Genomic DNA, 21343 nt, shown 5'->3' with positions numbered 1-21343 from the left:
TGTTGGCAAAATCTATCTACCTTCCGTTTGTTGGAAATTCCGTCTTTATTGTGGTATGCCCCTAGTCGCCTAAATTGCGGCATTTGGTTTGCCTTCATTGCAGCCTCTAACACCTTCATTGTGCTGGCTTTGAGAGGGTGGGTTTAGTCCCACGTCGGATAAATAGGACTCTTGAGAAGAGTTTACAAAAAGGAGGCACTCTTCACCTTGCAAGCCGGTTTTGTAAAAATGAGTTAGGCCCCAAATTTCAACATGGTATCAGAGCCTATCCTCGATCTATTGTTGGGCTTCCCGCATCGTCCATGCTTCAAGCCCATTTGGCCGGGCTGAAGCGCGGGGATGTGTGTTGGAAATTCCGCCTTTATTGTTGTTCGCCCTAGTTGCCTAAACTGTGGCCTTTGGTTTGCTTTCATTGCACTCCTCGTAATGGTTTTAGCTATGCATATTAGTTGGTATTATCGCACATATTGAGTAAATGTTATCATATTAAGAAATAGTTATTAATACACTATTACTATTATCGGTTAATACGCCGTGTCATGACACCCTAATAGTCGGCCTTCACGAGTATCATACTAATTTATTGACAATAATTACTAATCTAGCATCCATGTGTCATAATCTTAAGGTCCATAAGAAAATCTTAGAAACCTAAGAATTTAAAATAACAACTAATATACCAAAATAATAAATAAAATATTTTAACTAATATTTTTCAAAAAAAACTAATAATTTATGAAGGAGGAGTGCTATGGATACTCACATTCTAGAACTCTTTCTAACACTCACCCGTGAAACACATGTGACATGTGGTTCCCACGATTTGGAAATTAATCTCATATTTAACAGTGAGACTCGCACGAGTTTTATCCAATAAAAGAGTTCCTGCTAGAAAGAATGTCATTGGTATGTCTCTGAATGTATTGGACCAACTATAAGCCTTCTATCGTACTATTCCTCCTTCAAGCCATTTTCTTCACTAATCTTGAATACTTTCTCAACCTGACCACCATTCTTGAATTCAGTTAACTCTTTCTCCTTTGAACTAGTTTCATCACTAACCTTGTCATCAATTTGTGGATTGACATTTTTGAATTCAGTTGAATTTTCCTCCTTGGAACCATTTTCTTCACTCACTTTGGATACTTGATCAGCTGTAGGTCCATAAGCCCAACTGCATACTAAATAATACAGTAGATTAAGAACATTAATTCCAGCTATAACCCATAAATATTTGTCGAAATGACCCTTGTTAATATTATCAGAAATCCACCCATCTTTTCCTCCACTTGAAGTAGTGTTTTCAATAGTGCTGAATACAAAAGAAGACACCAAGTTTCCGGCAGCCATTGCCAATCCAGAGAGTGCTGAAGAAACACTAGACATAGTCTTTGGAAACTCTTTGTAATAAAACTCATTTTGGCCAATAACATTGAATGCCTCAGCTATACCAGCCAAACAAAGTGAAGGTGCAAGCCACATTGCAGACATTTTCAACACTCCATGAGTATTATTCAAAAATCCTGCCTGAACTGCTTTCTTTCTCCTTATACTCTCAAAAATTGCTGCAACTACCAAGTGAAGAAAATTAAAAAACAACCCAAGTCCCATTCTTATCTTCGGACTGATACTCACTGGTTTCCCTCTTATCTTTGATGCTAAAGGAATAAGAACACGATCAGAGATAACTATCCATATAAGTATTACAAAGATAAGGATTATAGTAAAAGATCCTGCCGGTACTTCAAAGTTTGAACTTGAAATGATATGTCTGTCTAAGGATTTAGCTTGCAGCAATCCAAACGAGCCTCCGATGTTAATAGACATTGCGATCCCTGTTGACCACAATGGAATAACTTTAATAATGGCTTTTAGTTCTTCAACTTGATCTACTGTGCAGAGACTCCAACGATTTATTGTTGAACCATCTGAGGCTATATCTTGTTCGTGATCCTTAATAACACAAGCTTTATTTAGAAACCTGAAAATGAAATCAAACGTTTAATATGGGAAATGATTTTTGTACGACCTGAATTTTTGTTCAAATAACACAACTGATTTAATCTGTATGTATAAAATATGCAAAAGCTATAAAGATGGTATACCTTAGTCTATCAGTTGGAACAAGAAGATCTGAGTCTTTTTTATGATGGTAAAATTCAGGTGAGGTTTTCGATGGCAATGAAAGTTTTCTGTTTTTATAGGCAGCAACAGATACTTGTGCAAAACCAGTGAGCAAGCTGGTTCTTTGTGTAATTTTCACATAAAGAGGAGAAGCAAGAAAGAATAAGACAGTGGATATAAGCATGAGTGCTGCTGGAACACCAAAACCAATTTTCCAACCAAGATGATCTTGGATATATACTATTCCAAATAGAGCTGCTATGACAGCTATAGTTGTGGAAGCATAATACCAAGTGAAGAATATTTCCAAAGCTCTATTGTTATTGGAATTTTCTTTTCTTTTAACTTGGTCTGCACCAAATGCTAAAGAACATGAAATACCACCATTTCCAATTCCTATCAGAATTAACGCAGAGAGTAACATTGCCATTTGACCTGGTTTTGCTGATATACAGCCTTCAGGTGGATTGCTGCAAGTAGGAGGCTGCGTCGCTGGGATCATGGCTGTTAACCACAGCATTGACATTCCCTATAACAACAAACAAACAAACAAACAAAAAAGAAGGATCGTTACCAACTTTTTTCATTATACCAATAATTTCAGAATATTAATTGAATATACGTACCAAGTTTGGTGGAACTTTTTTCCTTTATATGATTCTTTTTCATACAATACAAGTGAATATATCATTTTTTAATTTTAAAAAGGAATCTGAGGAGAATTAATCAGAATATCATAGTTGAATATTTTATTTAACTACTCGAATATTTAATTGATATAGGTTCACTATATGTAGACAATGATCTTCAATATATCAGACACACTGCGTATTGTCTTGCCTAAGACATATGGAGTCCTAGTTGAGAAAGAATCACAAATCAAGGGGCATTCGTTATGACATTATCCGTCTCTCTTTATGTTTCAGATCATTGTCGCCCACAGACTTTAGCCATAGATTCAATTCAAGTGTTCCTAATATATCTTTAATTAATCAATATGTTGTATGTTGTTGTTGATTACAAAAAAATCAATATGTTGTAGATCCAGGTTATACATATATGCTTCTTTCAAAAAAAAAAAAAAGGTTATACATATATGCTTATCTTTTTATTTTCCTTCTGCATTGAAGTATGATTAAAGTGTACTCCCTCAGTTCCTTTATAATTGTCACTTTTGCATAAATTTTTTGTTTCTAAGTCAAAATGTGACAATTCAAAAGGAAGAGAGGGTGTTATATTTATATTGAGCATGTCTTCTATGTATGTGATTAATTCAAATACAATTTACTCCCATAATTGGACTTAATAATATGCATATTCAAGTCAAAAGATAAGAAAAGTATCATGGAATGAAAAAAAAGGAAGTAAACCAAAAATGAATATAATATTACCAGGAAACTGATAATAGAACCTATTCCAACACCTAGGAATCGACCAATATAAGAATCTGCAATAAAAGCAGCAACAACAGGTGTGAAATTTCCAGCTGCAGAGGATATGAGAAGTATCTGAGTAGCTGTAGCAAGATGAAGGTTGTAAGATCCCATCAAATACAATATCATGTTGGGTCCAAGTCCAGCACTTGCCATCCTAGCAAGTGCCTCATTAGCTGCAACAACAAAATCATATTAATATTATACATCAAAATTCAACCTCATTCAAAGTAAAAATAAAGTAAAATAAAAATGCATGCAAGTTATAGATAAGATACCAATGATAAAAGGCATGGTGACAAGACCACCCTTGCTTCTTTGTGGTTTTTGTTGAGAAACCATTTCTTCTTCATCAGCAGCATCAACTGAACAAAGTTGAAGTTCCTTATCCATTTTTTTATTGGTATCTAATAATGTTTCTGATGCAAAAGATAGATATATATATATAGGAAGATAAGTAGAGTGAAGTGTTAATTTAAAGTAGCTAGCAATGTGGATATAAAAATTAGGAAAATTCTATGGTAAAGTCGTGAAAATGACTTTTCTGGTGAAGTTAACACTATAACATCAAAAATGTAGTGAGTAACACCCCACTGTTTATACAATGACATCAAAAGTCTAGCCCTCATAGTATCATCAATTCATCATATTAACAAGACTACGCTTAATCTAATTTTATCTTACCTTGTTTTAAGCGTAACACCCCACAAAGTGTAACACTTAAGACTATCACATAATATCATCAACTCTGTTTGCATGTTAAAGATTCCAACGATAAAATAGTACATGTAAGTCCAAGATGTTGCAAGCATTACTAGATGAATTACTATTGATCACTAATTAGTAATCAACAATTTAAAAATGAATTTAAAAATGAATCAAACATTAAGATCAAAATTAACTTTTTCAAAAAAGTCAGTTTCATGACTGCACCGTAGAAGCTCCCTATAAATTATTATATTTTATTTGAAGAAACCTTTTTTTTTTTTTTTTTCTTTCTTTCTTTCTTTCGGTACAGAAAGCGAGTGGTTTTACTAAAAAAAATAAAATAAGTAAATACTGTCTGTTCCCATAAGTATGCAAACATACTGTTAATATGTTTTTTTTTCTGTACTATATGCATTTGATAATTTTACTCCTTAGTATGAGACGTTGTTGACTTTCTGTAAAAGATTTAAATAATTATAATGCATAACAATATTGTGTCTTCAATGTTTATAAATTGTGTTTAAGAGGATTAACAACTTAACGTGTTTGTTCCTCAAAAAAAAACTTAACGTGTTTGCTCATTTACCATTTTGTTTCTACATAAATTATTTTTAGAATAAAATAAAATATACTTTTAAATTTGAAGAATTGTGAAATGAAATGATTGTCAAATTGGTTTTTTGGACAATCAAGTGAGTTGCGTATGCGTGTGTATTATGCACTTACGGTCTTAGAGGTCCCCAAAAATCAGTTGAACATTGACGGATATATTTTGAACTACATTATGATATCTTCTCTGACTCTTAGTTGTTTGGCGAAGTCTACTCTAACTTATGGTGTAACTATAAATGAACTAATTGAAGCTAAGGTTGCATTAGCTGCCAAAGTTAGACCTTAATGCTTACATGTACGTATGTTATTTGAACAACAAATTTTTAAGATAATTTATAAGACAATTAAATATATACATGAAGTAAAGAAAACCAAAAATCAATATCATTGTTAGTGGACTGTGGGTAGACTAGACCCTCACCACTAAGCTTGAGAAGGAAAAAAAAAAATCAAAAGCCTCTACAATGCATTTATTAGTCGGTATGATACAAAACTTATTGCAATCAATAAAACAAAAAATAGCAAAAAGGTGTATGCCAAGTTTATTAGTGGACCCCCACCATTGTCGACGCCTACAATTATTGGTACTAAATTCTCAATTCTTTCATCTTGGTTTCACACCTATGAACTCCGGATATGGACACATGTGTGGGTACGATACGAAATGGGTATGTGAATATGTGAATTTTTTAAATTTAGGATACCATACGGTTAGTAGGGGTTGGAACAGGCCAGGCCGTCCGACAGGGGCCTATGACCTAGCCTATTTAAAGCCTAGTTCGGCCCAGCTCGTTTAATAAAAAGGCCAGACTCAAGCTTTTTATAAAGCCTATTTACTTAAATAGGCTAGGCTAAGGCTTACAAAAAAGCCTATTAAGCTCGTCGGGCCGGCCTATTAAGCTTTTAATATATAATATGCATTTCATTATTGATAATGTTGATGCTTTATTTTTATAAACTCAAGCTTTCATATGATTTGGCTATTTAGTAGCAGATATATTGGTGTGATTAGCCCTTCATAAGTATTTGTTATTTAGTAGAAGTCATATTTGTGTGTTTTAGGCCTTCATAAGTTTTGGCCTATTTAGTGGTAGGCTTATAGATGTTCCTAGGCCTTAGTGTAAAATAGGCTTTTAAATAGGCTTTCAGGCTTCATCAGACCTTTAAAAAGGCCAGGCCAGGCCTCGAAAATAAGCCTAGGACGGGTAATAGGCCAGGCTCAGGCCTATAATTTTTGAAGTAGGCCAGACTTAGGCCTTACAAAGCCCGGCTCGGCCTAGCCCATTTCCACCCCTAACGGTTAGAATACGCAAACAAAAAATTTATAATAAAACTTATATGCATGTAAAGTACTAGAAGAAAATAAACATCGATTACGTACTCTTCATTATTAAATTATTATAAAGTCACAATTTTTTAAAATAATACATGTGATAAAAAAAATGTAAAATTTTCTTATAAACCATATTATATTTTCATATGTTGGGATATCGAGAGAAGCATCATTAAAAGAACTCGACACGAATTTTATCTAATGTTGATTAACTGAATCACCTCTCTCTCGTTACCTTCATCTACAAGAAGTGTAATTTTAAGTGATTCATCGAGAAACAATTCTATTGATGCATATCTAAAATAGAATCATATACATATTTACTGAATTTTTACAACATTGTCTTACTTTTTTACCCTTTATCTTTTTCTAGGATACGTATATGTGAAGTATCTTAGAAGTATCATTGTGTATCTTTGGAATATCATATAAGTATCCACTAAAATATTTTTTGAAAATTAAAATAATTAATTTCGATATTTCATTGGTATGTATCAGCGTGTATCTGTGGAGTATCAGTATCTGATACGTAACCGGTACGGATACGTCTCCGTTTTGGAGTATCTGAACTTCATGATTTTACACCATTTAAAAAAGAAAAATATCTTTGCATATATATATATATATCTTGGTTTCACACCATACATCTATGGTCTACGTAGAAGAGTTAAACTTTGCTCGATTTACTTTTTTTATTTATTTATTATCTATTTATAAAAGAGATAGATAAATATAATAGTAGATCAATGATTAATGGTCCTCGTGAGCTTAGCTCAGTTGGTATAGACAATGCATAATATAAATATATGCAAGGTCCGGGTTTAAATCCGACCACCACGGAAAAAAAGATCAATGATTAATGGATCCCAAACCACAAAGTAATGAAAAATTAAATAATAAATAAAAGAATAATAATTTGCATAAAAAATAATTTGTCCCTATTATTATAATAAAAAATGGGTTAAAGCCAAACTCCATGCTGGGGTGCCATTTAGGATGATAAAGTTAAAAACTTTCTTTATGATACGGTGCAGCTCATCTATCCATCACCGATGTATTGATTAATTTATGAGTCATGTTAACAAGTGTTTTCAGGGTACGGGCTAAAAAAACCACACAAAAATAAAATTGTTGAAAATGATATTATTTAAGCTTTTGAAGCACGGACCACATAATTTCCAATACAATACTGCTATACTTGCATCCTTAACCGATGTTTGGGGTATTTGTTAGTATTTTTCTTAATTTATTTAACGGTTGATTGAGATTAAAGAGGGATACTTGCAATTTCAGACCCCCACAATAACACTATTTTGTTTGACTCCCTCCGTGTCAAAATAATTGTCTTTTTAGCTTTTTTCTATGTTTTAATAGCAATGTAATATTTATTATTTTTTTACTATTACATCGTTATTTATTTAATTTCATCCAACTTAACTACTTCATTAAACACAATTAACAATTGTATTTTAATAAATGATACTCCCTTTGTTCCTTTATATCTGTCGTTTTTGCCAAATTCTCTACAACCAAGGCAGAGGTTAATTAGCTCTCTTTTTCCTTTTCTACCCTTAATACTCTCTTTTTCCGAATTTTTTTTTCTGCCCCTATCACAAAAAAAATGATATGTCTGCCCCTAGTTGAAAATTATTGCTGTAAATGCCCTTGTTCTTCATTTGAAATGGCGAGCATGACATTTTTTCAACCATACTCTGCAAGCTTGCAGGCTTTCTCTGGCTTTCTCTGTACAAATCTGTGTGTTCTTAATTTAAGTTGGCGAGCAGGAATATTTTAAGTTTTCTTCTTGTTCTTCATTTGAAATGGCGAGCACATTATTTTTTTTTCCCATGCTCCACATCTAAAATGGCGACCATGCCACCATTTTTTAAGTATTTTTTTTCTTGTTGTTCCTTTGAAATGGCAAGCACATGTTTGATAAATAATTTGGCGAACAGCCTTTTCTCAAAAAAAAATTGTTTCATTTCTTTTTTGTTTGTTTTAATTGATTTTTTTTAGATAAAAAAAAATTAAAATAGATAAACATGGTTGATTATAATTTGAAAGTAACAAACATTTATTATTGATTGAAAAAAAAGATGCAAAATAAATAATGGTATGTTGGTAAAAAAATAATTAATGTAATTGCAAATACCAAAGAAGTCATATAAAAATAGACAATTTTTTTCCTTCTCAAACAGTCTTATAATTAGGGACGGAAATAGCATTATGATGGTATACATAATTTTAATATATTTGTGCATTGTTGCGATTAATTCACATTACGACGACAACAATCTATACCTAAATCACGACAATCTTAATGCGACTGTGACCGAGACCATTACCGTTATTTAAAACCTTAGTTTATAGGTTAATTCCATTTTAAAGAAGTTTACTTTTAGTTTATTTTTATTAAATCTTTTATCTAAAAAATCGATTAAAGCAAAATGAAAAAAAAAAAGGAAACGAAACAAAAAAAAATTGAGAAAAGGATGTTCGCCAAATGATTTATCAAACATCAAATGAAAAATTTAAAAAAGCTGTTGTTCGCCAAATTGTTTATCAAACATGGCATTTCTATCATTAAATTTCAACGGGGGGCATATCCATCAATTTTTTTCAATTGAAGGGTAGAAGGAAAAAAATGGCATTTCTATAATTAAATTTCAACGGGGGGCATATCCATCAATTTTTTTCAATTGAAGGGTAGAAGGAAAAAAAATTGCAAAAAAACAATAATGGCATGCTCGCCATTTTAGATATGGAACATAGAAAAAAAAATTAACATGCTCGCCATTTCAAAGAAAGAACAAGAAAAAAACCTTAAATAATTCATGCTCGCCAACTTAAATTAGGAACACACAGAGTTGTACTGAGAAAGCCTGCAAGCTTGCAGAGGATGGTTGAAAAAATGTCATGCTCGCCATTTCAAATGAACAACAAGGGCAGATATATCAATTTTTTTTGCGATAGGGGCAGGAAAAAAAAATTCCTCTTTTTCCTAGGTACTCAACCCTTTTATTGAAAGTCTTGGTATCAATCAACTATTCTTTGATATGCATGCTATGTAATCAAGTTTTTTTTTTTTTATAAGAGTATGGGAAGCCCAAAAGCCAAAACAAACTATCAGTAAAAGTAACCACGTTTTTTTTTTCTTTACAAATTTTCTTCTTCTTTTGTTTCTGAAATAATCACGTTCTTTTTCCTTCCAAATTTTTTTCTTCATTGTTGTTCAAAGCAATTTCTTGTTTCATGGCTATTTCCTTTTTCATGTTCATACGTTGGGTGTTTTTTTTTCATGGAATTACATAAGCATGGTTACTGTACACATTTAAAGAGCCATAATTGTGGAGCTCTGTGTATTGGAACAAGCCGAGTGGTTTATTGCATTTATTAGTAGAAAGCCTTTTTGTGGCCTCATAAAATGTACTATCTGATGGAATACAGGAATTGGATTAGGCTATAATGATGGACTATGCAATTAATGTATAACATGTGGTAATTAAGAGGTTAAGGGTATAATTGACATATTACAACCTTAAACTCTAAAAGTGACACTTAAATAGGAACAAATTTTTTTTTGTAAATGTGACAGTTAAAAAGGAACGGAGGGAGTACTAATTTTACTATTGAAATCAACACGATTAATCATTTTCTTAATAATCGTACGCAAATCTTAAACGACTGTTATTTTAAGGAAAATGTTAAAGATTGCCTTGAACATTGGTTAAAAGGATACAAATAGAAATATTGTGTTAGAAAATGATGAAAAGTGATGAATTTAACTTTTAAAAAGTCAAAATATTGTTGAATCCAATATAAACATACTCCCTCCAGTCACTATTATAAGCAAAAATTGACTTTTTAGGTTCATTCAATAAATAATGTATGTGGTCTATATAGGCCACATACATTATTTATTGAATGAACCTAAAAAGTCAATTTTTACTTATAACAGTAACCGAAAGGAATACTAATTTTGGTTTTCTTAACAAATGCATTAAAGACACTTGTTAGCATAACTGTTGTTTTAAAGCGGATTGAGTAATGAAAAATGCAAAGATGCTTGATTTCAACAAAGCACGCTTACCGGTGATTACTAGTCCTACACTAGTACACTCACCATTTGTCGCTTTTCTCGATAAAATTACCTAATTTCTCTTTTTCTATCCTACTACTCCCTCCGTCCCGGAATAACTGACTCATTTTCTAAAAAAAAGTGTCCCAAAATAACTGACCCATTTCAATTTTCAATACAACTTTCATCATTCCCAATACAATATAACACTAAATAATACTACTTTTATCATTCCCAATACAATATATTCCACTTTCCCCTTTATTTATACATTTTTCTTAATCTGTGTGAAATGAGCCAAGAGGTCAAATAAATTGGGACGGAGGGAGTAGTTTTTAATTTTATAAAAACAGGGTGCAAGGATGCAATCCCAAAGTTCTCAATAATCACTTGTATCTTTAAACTCCTTCTATTCATTCCAAACTTCAAAATTTTAATCACAAGAACAAAATCTATCCTAGATCAAACCTTTTTTTTATTATGAAAAATGTTAATAAGAGCCTTTAAAACATTGTTTAAGCATTTAAAAATGATAATTTTTACTTTGAAAATTGTGTAGTTATGACATTTACATAAATTTGACTTGCATTTTCATTTCCCTTTTTTATGGGTTACTTAAGAATGTCCTTAGAGCATTTGTTAGCAAGACCTCTTTTTTATTTCCAATTTTTGTTTGAAGGCACTAAAAGACAAGGGTAAACTATTTCAAAATGTTCATCAAATACCATTTTAGTTAGGTTAAATATATTTTTTATCCCTATAAATATTCAAATTTTTTATTTTAGTTCTCTTAAAAAATTTCTTCAATTTTTAGTCTCTAAAAGTTCTCAATCATCATTTTTTGTCTTTATTTTTAAGTCAACTTATGAGTATCATTTAAAATTTTGTTTTTTCTATTTAGAGTCATGTTTAGAATATTATAAAAATCTTTTAGACTCACCAGCGCATGCATGCCAAAGATGTATGAAAATAACCCGTTCATACGCACTCATATTCTTTGAATATTATAACCCACATTCATTTAATTCAAAAACACTATACCCACTTTTTTTTTTGGAACACTATACCGACTTGGCCACATAATTTTTTTTAGGAATAATCAACCAAATCTTATAGTTGTTTGTATCTCTACTTGAAGCACTACGAGTTAAGATCCACTCTATTTGTTTAAAATTAAAATAAATAGATAATATCATTTGGGGAGAGATAGACACATAAAAAATATATAATAAATCATGTGGGTCACATCGTTATTAATTATTTTTAATTTGTTTGTCTTTATCTCTCCAAATGGAAAAATGGAGACACTAGGGATCTTAACTCGAGCACTACAATTTGTAAACGTCGAGTTAAGATTCTGTCCATTTATTAATCTCTCAATTTCTTTCCTTTGGAGAGATAGAGACACAAATAAGTTTGAAAATAATTAAGTAATAGGACCCACTTAGTGATGAGACCTACTATATACATTTTTGTATCTATCTCTCATCAAATGGTATTGTCCATAAATTTTAACTAAACGAAGAGGATCTTAACTCCTAATCGTCATCTTCTTGGCCGGCAATAATAATAAAGTAGTAGCTCAACTCAAGCCTCGAGGTTCACGTGGAGAACGCTAGGTAAGCCTGAATTTTTGGAGAAACTTTTATGTCAGTCTTCAAATCACATTTTTCTTCAAAAAAAAAAATGTTAGTCTTCAAATCACATGTCTATCTAAATCCTAAAAAAAATATCATATGTCTGAAATCTTAAGGCCGTCCAATTGATAAATGGAATGTGCCACACTTTATAGAGGGGGCCACTACCATGGTCCAAATTTTATAACTTGAATACACTCAAGTCTACAAAACGTTGCCATCTTTTCCGTGGATATTATAACACTTTTAATTTTGGACAGTGAGATAAAAAATGTTGATGAATGTGTTTGAGAGTTGAGTTTTAAAAGGAAAGAGAGAAGAATAGTTATTTTTCTTTAGGAAATGTTAACTAGTGCCTTGGGAGCATTGATTAAGGACGTTAAACTGTAATTTCTTTTATAAAAGTTTGTATTATTAGGGCATTTTAAATTGAAAACTTTTACATTTTAAAAGAATAATGACTTAATTTAACATGCTTAAAGAGTGCCTCAAACACTCGTTAACAAGACCCAATAAAATAGATTGATTAGAAACTCTGTGTGCTCTTATAAAAATTGATCAAGAAAGATGGTTGTACTAACTTAGCATAAGGTGTGCACTCCTAGCAATCAAGGAGGGCAGCCTTGGGTTGAGATCTATAAGCGACATCAATGTGGCTGCTACCCTCAAGCTTTGTTGGGAGTTGGTCACTCCAAATGACCAATAGGTCATTCTTCTAAAGGTTGGAGTTTTGAGATCTAAATGACTCCTGGAACACACAAGACAACCTAGTACCCGCTCTATCTATTCATTTGATCTCTAGATCCCATACCCATTCATACGATAAACAAAGTGCCACCTTCAGTCTCTTGAGACTCCATCTCCACGACATCATCTTTACTTTCTCTACAAGCTCATCAACCTACTTTAGCATGTTATTGAAAATTTTGTCATTTCTATTTCGAGTGAATACCCAAATTCGTCCCTGGATTTTCACGAATCGGACAAAAACGTCCCCCAATTAATCGAAATGCACGCTTTGTCCCTGAATTTAACAAACGTCAATCAAATTAGTCCCTACGTCCATTTGGGGCGTTAACAGTGATGACGTGGCTGTTAACATCTCAGATGGGTTGCCATGTCAGATGCCACATAATTAGGGACTAAATTGATGTATAATGACAAAAAAATTCAAGGACGAAATTGATTGATTTCAGGAAATATTTTCTAATACAGTCCCTATTAATTTTTACTTGCTATCAAATTGATCCCTGAATTATTTCAAAAAAACGTCAAATAAGTCCTTGAATTATATAAACATATTTCCAAGTTGATCCTTGATGCATATATTTGCAGCAAATGAATTAAAAATGACAAAACACACAACTTCATCCTTGAAAATATTCTTAAATAAGTCATATGTCTTAAGTTTGAAATATTACATAGGCAAAAACAACGCAACTATGAGGCATTAACAAGTCATAAGTCATAGAGGATGTTCTTAAAAATTACATAGCCAAAAAGAACCCAACTAGAGGGCATAATGTAAACAAAGCAAAATATTCCAAAAAGCACAATCTAAGCATGCATCAAGCTTCACTTCTTTGGAAAGCCGGGGGTTGGGATAAACTACATGAACTTAGGTTGACTTGAACAGGATGGACCATAATTTGGATATGGCACTCGAAAAACGCCAGGATCAGTTGGATGTGATGGTGCAGGACCCCTCACTGGTGTTTGCTTAGGCCTCTCATCTGAAATAACTGGACCTCTAATGTCATACCTCCCTGCAGGAACACCCTGCAACAACAGTTTCAATCATATCAGTCCCTATTTAATAAAAAAAATCAATCAAATTAGTCCCTGAATTTCTACACTTACTAGAAAATCGATCCTTAGAATCTAACATTCATACCTGTCTAAGCACTGCTTCATTTGCAACACCACTGACATCATTTTGTCTCTGAATTGCAACATTTCCAGCAACATTATTTCCAACACTGACATTTTGTGCAGCTTGTCCTTCATTTCCAGCTACAACATGTCTAGGATTAACATTTCCAGCATTTTCTGCAACACCTCCACCATTTTCAGCAACATGATTTTCTGCATTTCCTGTTACATTTCCAACATTTTCTGCATTGCTGCCAAGGTTTTCTTCTTCTGGCTCAGTATCAATCCAGTCTTTTGGTCTCCTAGCAACACCTTGCTTATTACATCCTCTTAAGTTATGACCAATCAATCCACACCTTCCACCACTACTACAAAAATGAGAAAATATAGCGCCCCTTAAATAGTGCTTTTGACATGAAAGAGCTATAAATCAAAACACGGAGGATTAAGCTAGCGCTTTTTTGAAAAAGCGCTAGCTATGCTTCTAAGTTTATATAGCGTTTTGTTCAGAAAGTGTCAGCATAGGTTCAACAAAAAAAAAAAAAAATTAAATTTTTTTTTTATCATATACGGCGCTTTTAATGGAAAGCGCTAGAAATAAATCAACCTTAAATAGCGCTTTAAAAGCGCTACTGTAGGCTTGATAAAGATAGCGGTTATATATTAGAAAAAAGCTCTATATATCAAGTAATTTGTTATGGCCGAGTGGTAAACTTTTGGCACTATATCTCAAATCGCAGAACCCCAACCTCTCTAGCATCAATTTTATTTCTCTCTATCTCTCTGAATCCGACCAACCCATTTGAGGTAGAGGTTCTTAACCCTTCTGATTGTTCAATTTTTTTCTTCATGTTTTTAATTTTTCGATTTAGTGATTGCCAATTAGCAATAAAATAAGTGTCTTTGGTTGTGAAGAGAGAAATCATTGTTAGAGACACTAATAGGTTACATCATTTTCGTGATGGTTTGTGCTCTTGTAGAGACTACTGGTAGTGTCAATTATTATCAACCAATTAGTTGATTTTGCATAATTATCTTCTTATGTGATCTTGCAATATCCATCTGCATGAAGATAAATTAATCGTAAAGGTTTATGGAAATATAAGTCATGATAGTAGGCTACAGTTTAATTTAACTCAAACATATGTATGGGCCAGTGAGATGTGCCCATCATCTTATTTGAGGCAAAAGATCTTCATTGATTCTTTAGATATATATTTAACATACATGTTATATGTTGGATACATTATCGTGCACACACACATGGAGGCTATGAAGCACGGATACGACACGGACACTGACACGTCGACACATTCAATAATTTGAAAAAATCACAAAATTTAGTGTAATTATATGTGTCAATGTCGTGTCGGTGTCGGATATGACAGTGTCCGACACTAGGACACGGCTAATCCGAGGAGCGTCCGTGCTTCATAGGTGACTAATTTTTTGTGATTATTAAATGTTTTGGTTGTTTGCAATTTTCGTTACCTTCTATCGATTATTATTTGCTTCAATTTCCATCCCAAATCATATTAGTATCAGAAATAATTTATAATATAAGTTGTGTTTAATATTGTAAGTGAGATATTTGAAACAATGACAGAAACGTTTTGGTCTGGATAGCGATTGTAAACAGATTAAGAGTTTATGTCATATGTTGGGAATGAATGTCTTCTCTCGGCTTAAATTAGACGAAGTTGTGTGTGTGAGAAAATGGTATGGCTAACGATTGTAAACAGATTAAGGTTATTTTGCTTTTTCATGTTTGATCTGTCAATTGCACGCTAAATCCAAGCGATTCACAAACATATGACTCTTTTGACTTGTTTAAGCAATGTCTAACAGCAACCTCTCTCTCTCTCTCTCTGCAGGTTCTCTCTCCTTCACAGCTCTCTCTCTCTCTCTCTCACTGCTCTCTCCCTCACAGCTCTCCCTGACGGCTCTTTCTCTCTTTCTCCAGATATCTCTCTCTTTTTGTAACAGTTTTTGTTTTTGTTTTTCTGTGTGTGTGAAGTGTTTTTGTGTTTAGAACATGTGATGTTGACTATGATGCTTTGCTTTGTGAGTTGTTTCTTTCTTTTTGGGAAAATTTTCATTAAGATTAAACCGTTTTTTGAGTGTGTTTAAGAGTTAAGATCATGATTGGGCTCTATTAAGGTTTGTGAGTTTTGCTAGTCTAAACCTAGTCTAAGAAAAGTAATATGAATTAATATAAATTAACTAAAAGGAAAAATTCTCTTGTGGACAATTACTGCAACTTTATTTGTCACGTACTTATAAGCTTGCTATTCCCAAACACTGAGAAATATAAGTAATTTCCTTGAAGGAAACATCTTATTGTTGCAAATTCAAAGTTTTGGCTTCTGAGTTGATAAACCTATAATTTGTAGAAATGTCATTGTTTCAAGACATGTAATTCTTTACAAATGTCAAAAGAATTTTCCTTTGACCATTTCTGTTAGTACTACCAATTATTAAGACATTAACATTTGTAATTCCTTTAGTTAAAAGCAAAATCAAGACATTGACAACTCGGTTGTCATGACTTTCTAGTAAGTTACTATTATTTTTAGCTCATAATATATATCCTTTATGTGACTTTCTCTAACAATTAGTTTTTGGCATACTCAAATTGAAGCACCAACTACTAAGTAATGAAGTTAATGAAAATCCTATCATTTTGAAGTTACTCTCCACCAATCAAAATGTTGTCATCCATTTTCTAATTGTTGTATACTTAATAACACAATACAAAATGATAGGAATATATTTGGGATGTATATATAATTGCATATCAATATGATCTCTCCAAAGCTACTTAATTATAATAGAACGTAGATTGTCAAGTAAAGTTACTTTTTCTTTTCTTTAAGTCATTCATTTAAGTAAATAGTATGGTTTGGCAATGTGCTCTGTCTATCCATTTAAGTCATTTCAAAGACTTCTATATTTTTGATTAAATACCTGTGTATTTCTTGTGAAGTGTAATTGCATGACAAATCATTTCTATGCAACTCGATAGATGATTTCAAATATAATATAGTGTTATTGCTTAATGGTGTTTTTTGGTATATATTCAGGTGGAGGAAAGTGAACGAAATTTGGAAATGAATGATGATTTGTCTGTTTGTTTTGGATAAAAATGTTGAGACGACCAAGAAGATAGATGAAGACTGCATGCTACAATAGAAGATTTTGATCTTTACGTTAACTAATTAGTTGTAACGAGACATCCATGTTACCATATTAGTGGATATACATTTATGACTTTTATGCTATATATACATACATTTTTTATGATATGTTTAAGTTTTATTTGAAAAATAATAGTCTCAATTATAATGTGCCAAAAATATATACATTTCCCTTTAAATTTCTGACTTTATATATATATATATATATATATATATATATATATATATATATATATATATATATATATATTTACTTTAAATTAAAAAAAATGCTATCTGTAAACAAAAAAAAAAGATTTTCCTAGCGCTTTTTTTCTTTATAAAGCGCTATCTAAACCTATTGATACATAGCGTTTTAAAACAAAAACGTTGTTTTTAAACCTGTCTTAGATGGCGTTTATTTATGAAAGCGCTATCTAAGGAGAACCTTTGCTAGCGCTTTTTGACATAAAGTGCTATATAAACCCTGCTTTAGACAGAAAAAAAAGCGCTATATTACCTTTACCAGCGCCATTTACAATAGCGCTTCAAAAGTGCTATCTAAAGCCAAAAAAAAGCGCTATATAAGCCCATTTTTGTAGTAGTGCACATTGAGTGTCATTATAAGTCATCTTCATTTGACTCCCACCAACAGGTTCCTCATTGCCATCTTTTCTCCTGTTCTTCTTTGGTCTTCCTGCAGCCCTTCTCACCTTTGGTGGCACAGGTTTTTCATAAGGAGTTGGTTCCCAATATATTTGAGAATTCACTGATTGGATAAAGTAGTTATAAGTTCTCCTGTTCTTCTTTGGTCATCCTTTGGCCATTTATTAAGATACTCTCATGCCTTTTCATTAAGTCTATTCACCCTCTCCATAATGCGGTTGAATTGAGTGGGAGTTGTTGCCCTTGCACACTCCCATACCACTCCTCTCAATTCCTTATCCTTCCATTGTTTTGTGAAGTTCCTCCAGAGATGCATCACACAATATCAATGTGGCACCCCTGGCATCACTTCCTGCATGGCTGGAATCAAACCCTGCCAATGTTCACAATTACAAAAAATATTCCCTGAATTATATCACTATCCATCAAAATAGTCCCTACATTATATTACTTACTATCAAAACAGTCTCTAAATTATATTACTTACTATCAACACAGTCCCTAAATTATATTACTTACTATCAACACAGTCCCTGAGATTACTCTAAACCTATAACATTTCCAGCTATTACTATACATCAGTATGCATACAAAAAATAGACATAACTTGAATGAGAAAAAGATCATCTTCAGCACCTTTGAACGGCTTGAAGTACCATAACTTAGATACTTTGAAGTAGCATCTGCAATGCTTCACCATCTTCTCAATGTCCCACAAAGAAAGCACATTAACCGCCATTTTTTCCCACACACAAATTTCACCACGAACATAATTTAGCCTCTGATACTCATCTCGCTCTAAACAACCACCATGATGCAGGATTAACATAATATTGTCTTCCATCCTACAGATTTTGCAATGCATCAGTCATATTCACAATCAAAAGAACATAAAAATGCAACTCATCAGAACAAAATAACCCTTTTGATAAACTGTTTTAATCAACCACTAATCTTGTTCATAACTACTCTAATGTTCATAATTTTTAGTAACCAAACATAAAAACATGCAATTTTTATGTTTTACGTCTTCAACACAAAACCCTAATATCAGTAATCTAAAACACGCATCAAAGTAAACAAACACGAACATCAAAGCAAGCATCTAATGAACTTTAAAGGGAGAAAACAAATGCCTAAAAGCTCAAAACGAAAATCACAAAAACGGAAACAAAAAGGGAGAAAACGAACGAGAACAAACATGACTGAATGGAAAACGAACAGGAACGGCGTTACCTTATGAAATGACAAAATCTTCTATCAAAACTGATTCTTTTGCAGCGTTCCTCGCCGGAGATGATGCTGATGAAGATGATGAAGGGTTAGGCGGGAAGGAGAACGGTCAGGGATGTTTTTGATGTTCTAGCTGAAATGTGATCATGAAAAGGTATAGGTATTACAAGGGTAAATTTGGAAAAGCAGGAAAAATTGAATTCAAAAGTACAATTGAAATTTTGTGCTTTTCAATCAAATTGGTCCTTGTACACGTGGCTTCCTTGTAGACACGTTTACAAGACAACAAGCCATGCAGGAAGACAACTCAGCACCACTAACGGAGCATATGGATGGAAGGACTAATTTGATTGACGTTTGTTAAATTCAGGGACAAAGCGTGCATTTCGATTAATTGGGGGACGTTTTTGGCCGATTCGTGCAAATCCAGGGACGAATTTGGGTATTCACTCTTTCTATTTCTGCAAATAACCCACATTAACCTTTTCAATAATTTACCCATATTAACCTACTTTTTTTTTTGTTTTTGACGATAGCAAAATTGTATTACTTATTCATCAAAATGTGGAAAATACAAGATGGAATATTATCAAAGACACGGCGACTAGCATAAAATTTATTTGTCTCCTTACTAAACTTATCTTAAAGTTTGAAAAAATGGAAAAAAACATTTTACATTCATGAATAAATTTGCCGAACTCAAATTGGTTTGTAGTTCTGTCCCCTATGCCCTTAATGACTAGTTTGCAATCTAGTTCAATTGACACACTTGACATCCCCATCTCCCAAGCCAAATAATAGTTTCCTCAAGTCCCATGCTTCCGCTTCTAGAACCACGAATGCAAATACCAAAACCAAAACAATGATTTTATTTGAACAAGGCGTCATCAACATTGCATTTTATCTCTCCGTCTCTAGGTGGCTGCCATATAATGTTGCTGATAGTTATGTTGTTTGCGTTAGTCTCCCTTCGCCAGACCTCCATACATTAATTGCATACTCAACCGAGACGCGCACATCCTTCTCTACATCCTCCCAGTCCCATACTTTTTCATTTCTTCTCTGCCAAATGCACCACAACAATATAGCAAAAGAAGAATGCTAGGGTCACACCCTCTAACACACCCCTCTAACACACTCCAATCATAAATAGACATGTCATCCACCTTTTTAATTTGTTAACCTGTTACCGATTTCATTTTACACAAGAGTCTAACTATTTATTTTATATTATTTTATTTATTATGCAGGCTTTAACTTTTCATCTTCACCACAAAATCCTTCACCTTGCCTAGATTAACCTTTCACGTTCTGGCAAATTCATGTCTGTTAATGAAAGTTTTCTAACCCAAATTGACATATACTGTTTGCAACCTTACGCAGAAAAAGAATACTTCCAGATCTAAGTTTTTTTCCCAGATAAAAAGCCATGAAAAATTGAGTGGAATATCTTTCATAAATTCCAATTGAAATCACAATCACCAAAATAATGTTTATATATGTTTTTCAATTTAAAAACAAAAGAGATTGTTATTGTAGATGATATGATGCTTCTGGATATCAATGGAAAAACTTTTGCAAAGGAGAATGCCCTTTTTAAGTTGAATAAATCTCAAAAAATTAGATCTGAAAAAAATGGAACCCATCGAAAATTGAAGATTGAAGCAAATTTAATATGTCATGAGAAATGTAATCCCTATTTCAAAAACGTTACAGATTGCTGAACATTGAAGATTTGAGATGAGATAGATCGACGACGTCAAAGAGTATGAAACATATCCAACCTTGCTAGGAGATGAATCATCTTTATCTCGAGATAAAGATGTTAACAGTGCATGAGATTTCAGACAGAATGAAGAAGATTTGAAGGAGCGACCATGGAGTGTCAAGAGTGCAGCAACGTTGAAGATTTTCTCTCTCTCTTTTTTTTGTGGCAAAAATTTCTATTTTTGTCACAAACTTGTGCAACCGGTAAGAAAGTAAATGCATAAACAAAATAGTTGACATGTCCATTTGTGATTGGAGTGTGTTAGAAGGTGTGACCCTAGCATTCCTCATAGCAAAATCAAGGACGTGGTGTTGCTTCAAAATGCACCTAACTACCACTCTTCTCTATTGCAAGTCAGGGCCGTTCCTAGAGTTTTACGTGCCTTAGGCATAATACGAGAAAAGGGCCCCTTATATAATACGTCAAAAAAAAATTTTAGCTCATTGTTGTGATTTTTTTTATCTCTTCATTTTATTTTATTTTCCCGCTTTTCACTACCAAATAATTTTTTTTAGGCAACATATGAAAATTAATCAAATAGTTTATAGACACCAAAACAAAATAAAATACCGTAGAAATGAACAATAACACCTGCAAAATAATCAAGAATGCGTCTCACATCGGTTTCATGATCTTGCAATATCATATTCAATTTTGCTATCCTTTCAATCAATTCAAGAAAGTTGACATTACAATATGATAT

At 32.7% G+C, this 21343-nt stretch overlaps 1 protein-coding gene and 1 long non-coding RNA gene across 2 annotated transcripts; one reads left to right on the top strand and one right to left on the bottom strand.

Annotated features, from left to right (window-relative positions):
- Positions 1–677: 677 nt before the first annotated feature.
- Positions 678–3976, bottom strand: LOC146951310 (protein NRT1/ PTR FAMILY 1.2-like). Its single transcript, XM_085747267.1, has 4 exons — positions 3836–3976; positions 3516–3733; positions 2106–2653; positions 678–1981 (listed from the first exon to the last, which is right to left on the bottom strand). The coding sequence occupies exons 1-4, from the start codon at positions 3948–3950 to the stop codon at positions 952–954; spliced, it is 1911 nt and encodes a 636-aa protein (XP_085603393.1). The 5' UTR covers positions 3951–3976; the 3' UTR covers positions 678–951.
- A 10551-nt stretch (positions 3977–14527) lies between these two features.
- Positions 14528–17153, top strand: LOC146951309 (uncharacterized). Its single transcript, XR_015025502.1, has 2 exons — positions 14528–14604; positions 15672–17153. It is a non-coding gene; the product is annotated as an uncharacterized LOC146951309 (long non-coding RNA).
- Positions 17154–21343: the final 4190 nt, after the last annotated feature.

This window comes from Medicago sativa, chromosome 2, assembly GCF_051527215.1.
Source record: "Medicago sativa cultivar Bolivia chromosome 2, Bolivia_mono, whole genome shotgun sequence".
Taxonomy (NCBI): Eukaryota; Viridiplantae; Streptophyta; class Magnoliopsida; order Fabales; family Fabaceae; genus Medicago; species Medicago sativa.
The sequence above is the reverse complement of the archived record's forward strand: the minus strand, read 5'-3'. Positions and strand labels throughout refer to the sequence as shown.

Excerpts from the sequence above, each read along its gene's own strand:
- LOC146951310 (XM_085747267.1), bottom strand. The coding sequence starts at position 3,950 with ATGGATAAGGAACTTCAACTTTGTTCAGTTGATGCTGCTGATGAAGAA. Across the intron at positions 3,734-3,835 it reads CACCATGCCTTTTATCATTG|CTAATGAGGCACTTGCTAGG; the intron begins GTATCTTATCTA and ends TTGTTGTTGCAG. Across the intron at positions 2,654-3,515 it reads GTTCTATTATCAGTTTCCTG|GGAATGTCAATGCTGTGGTT; the intron begins GTAATATTATAT and ends TTGTTGTTATAG.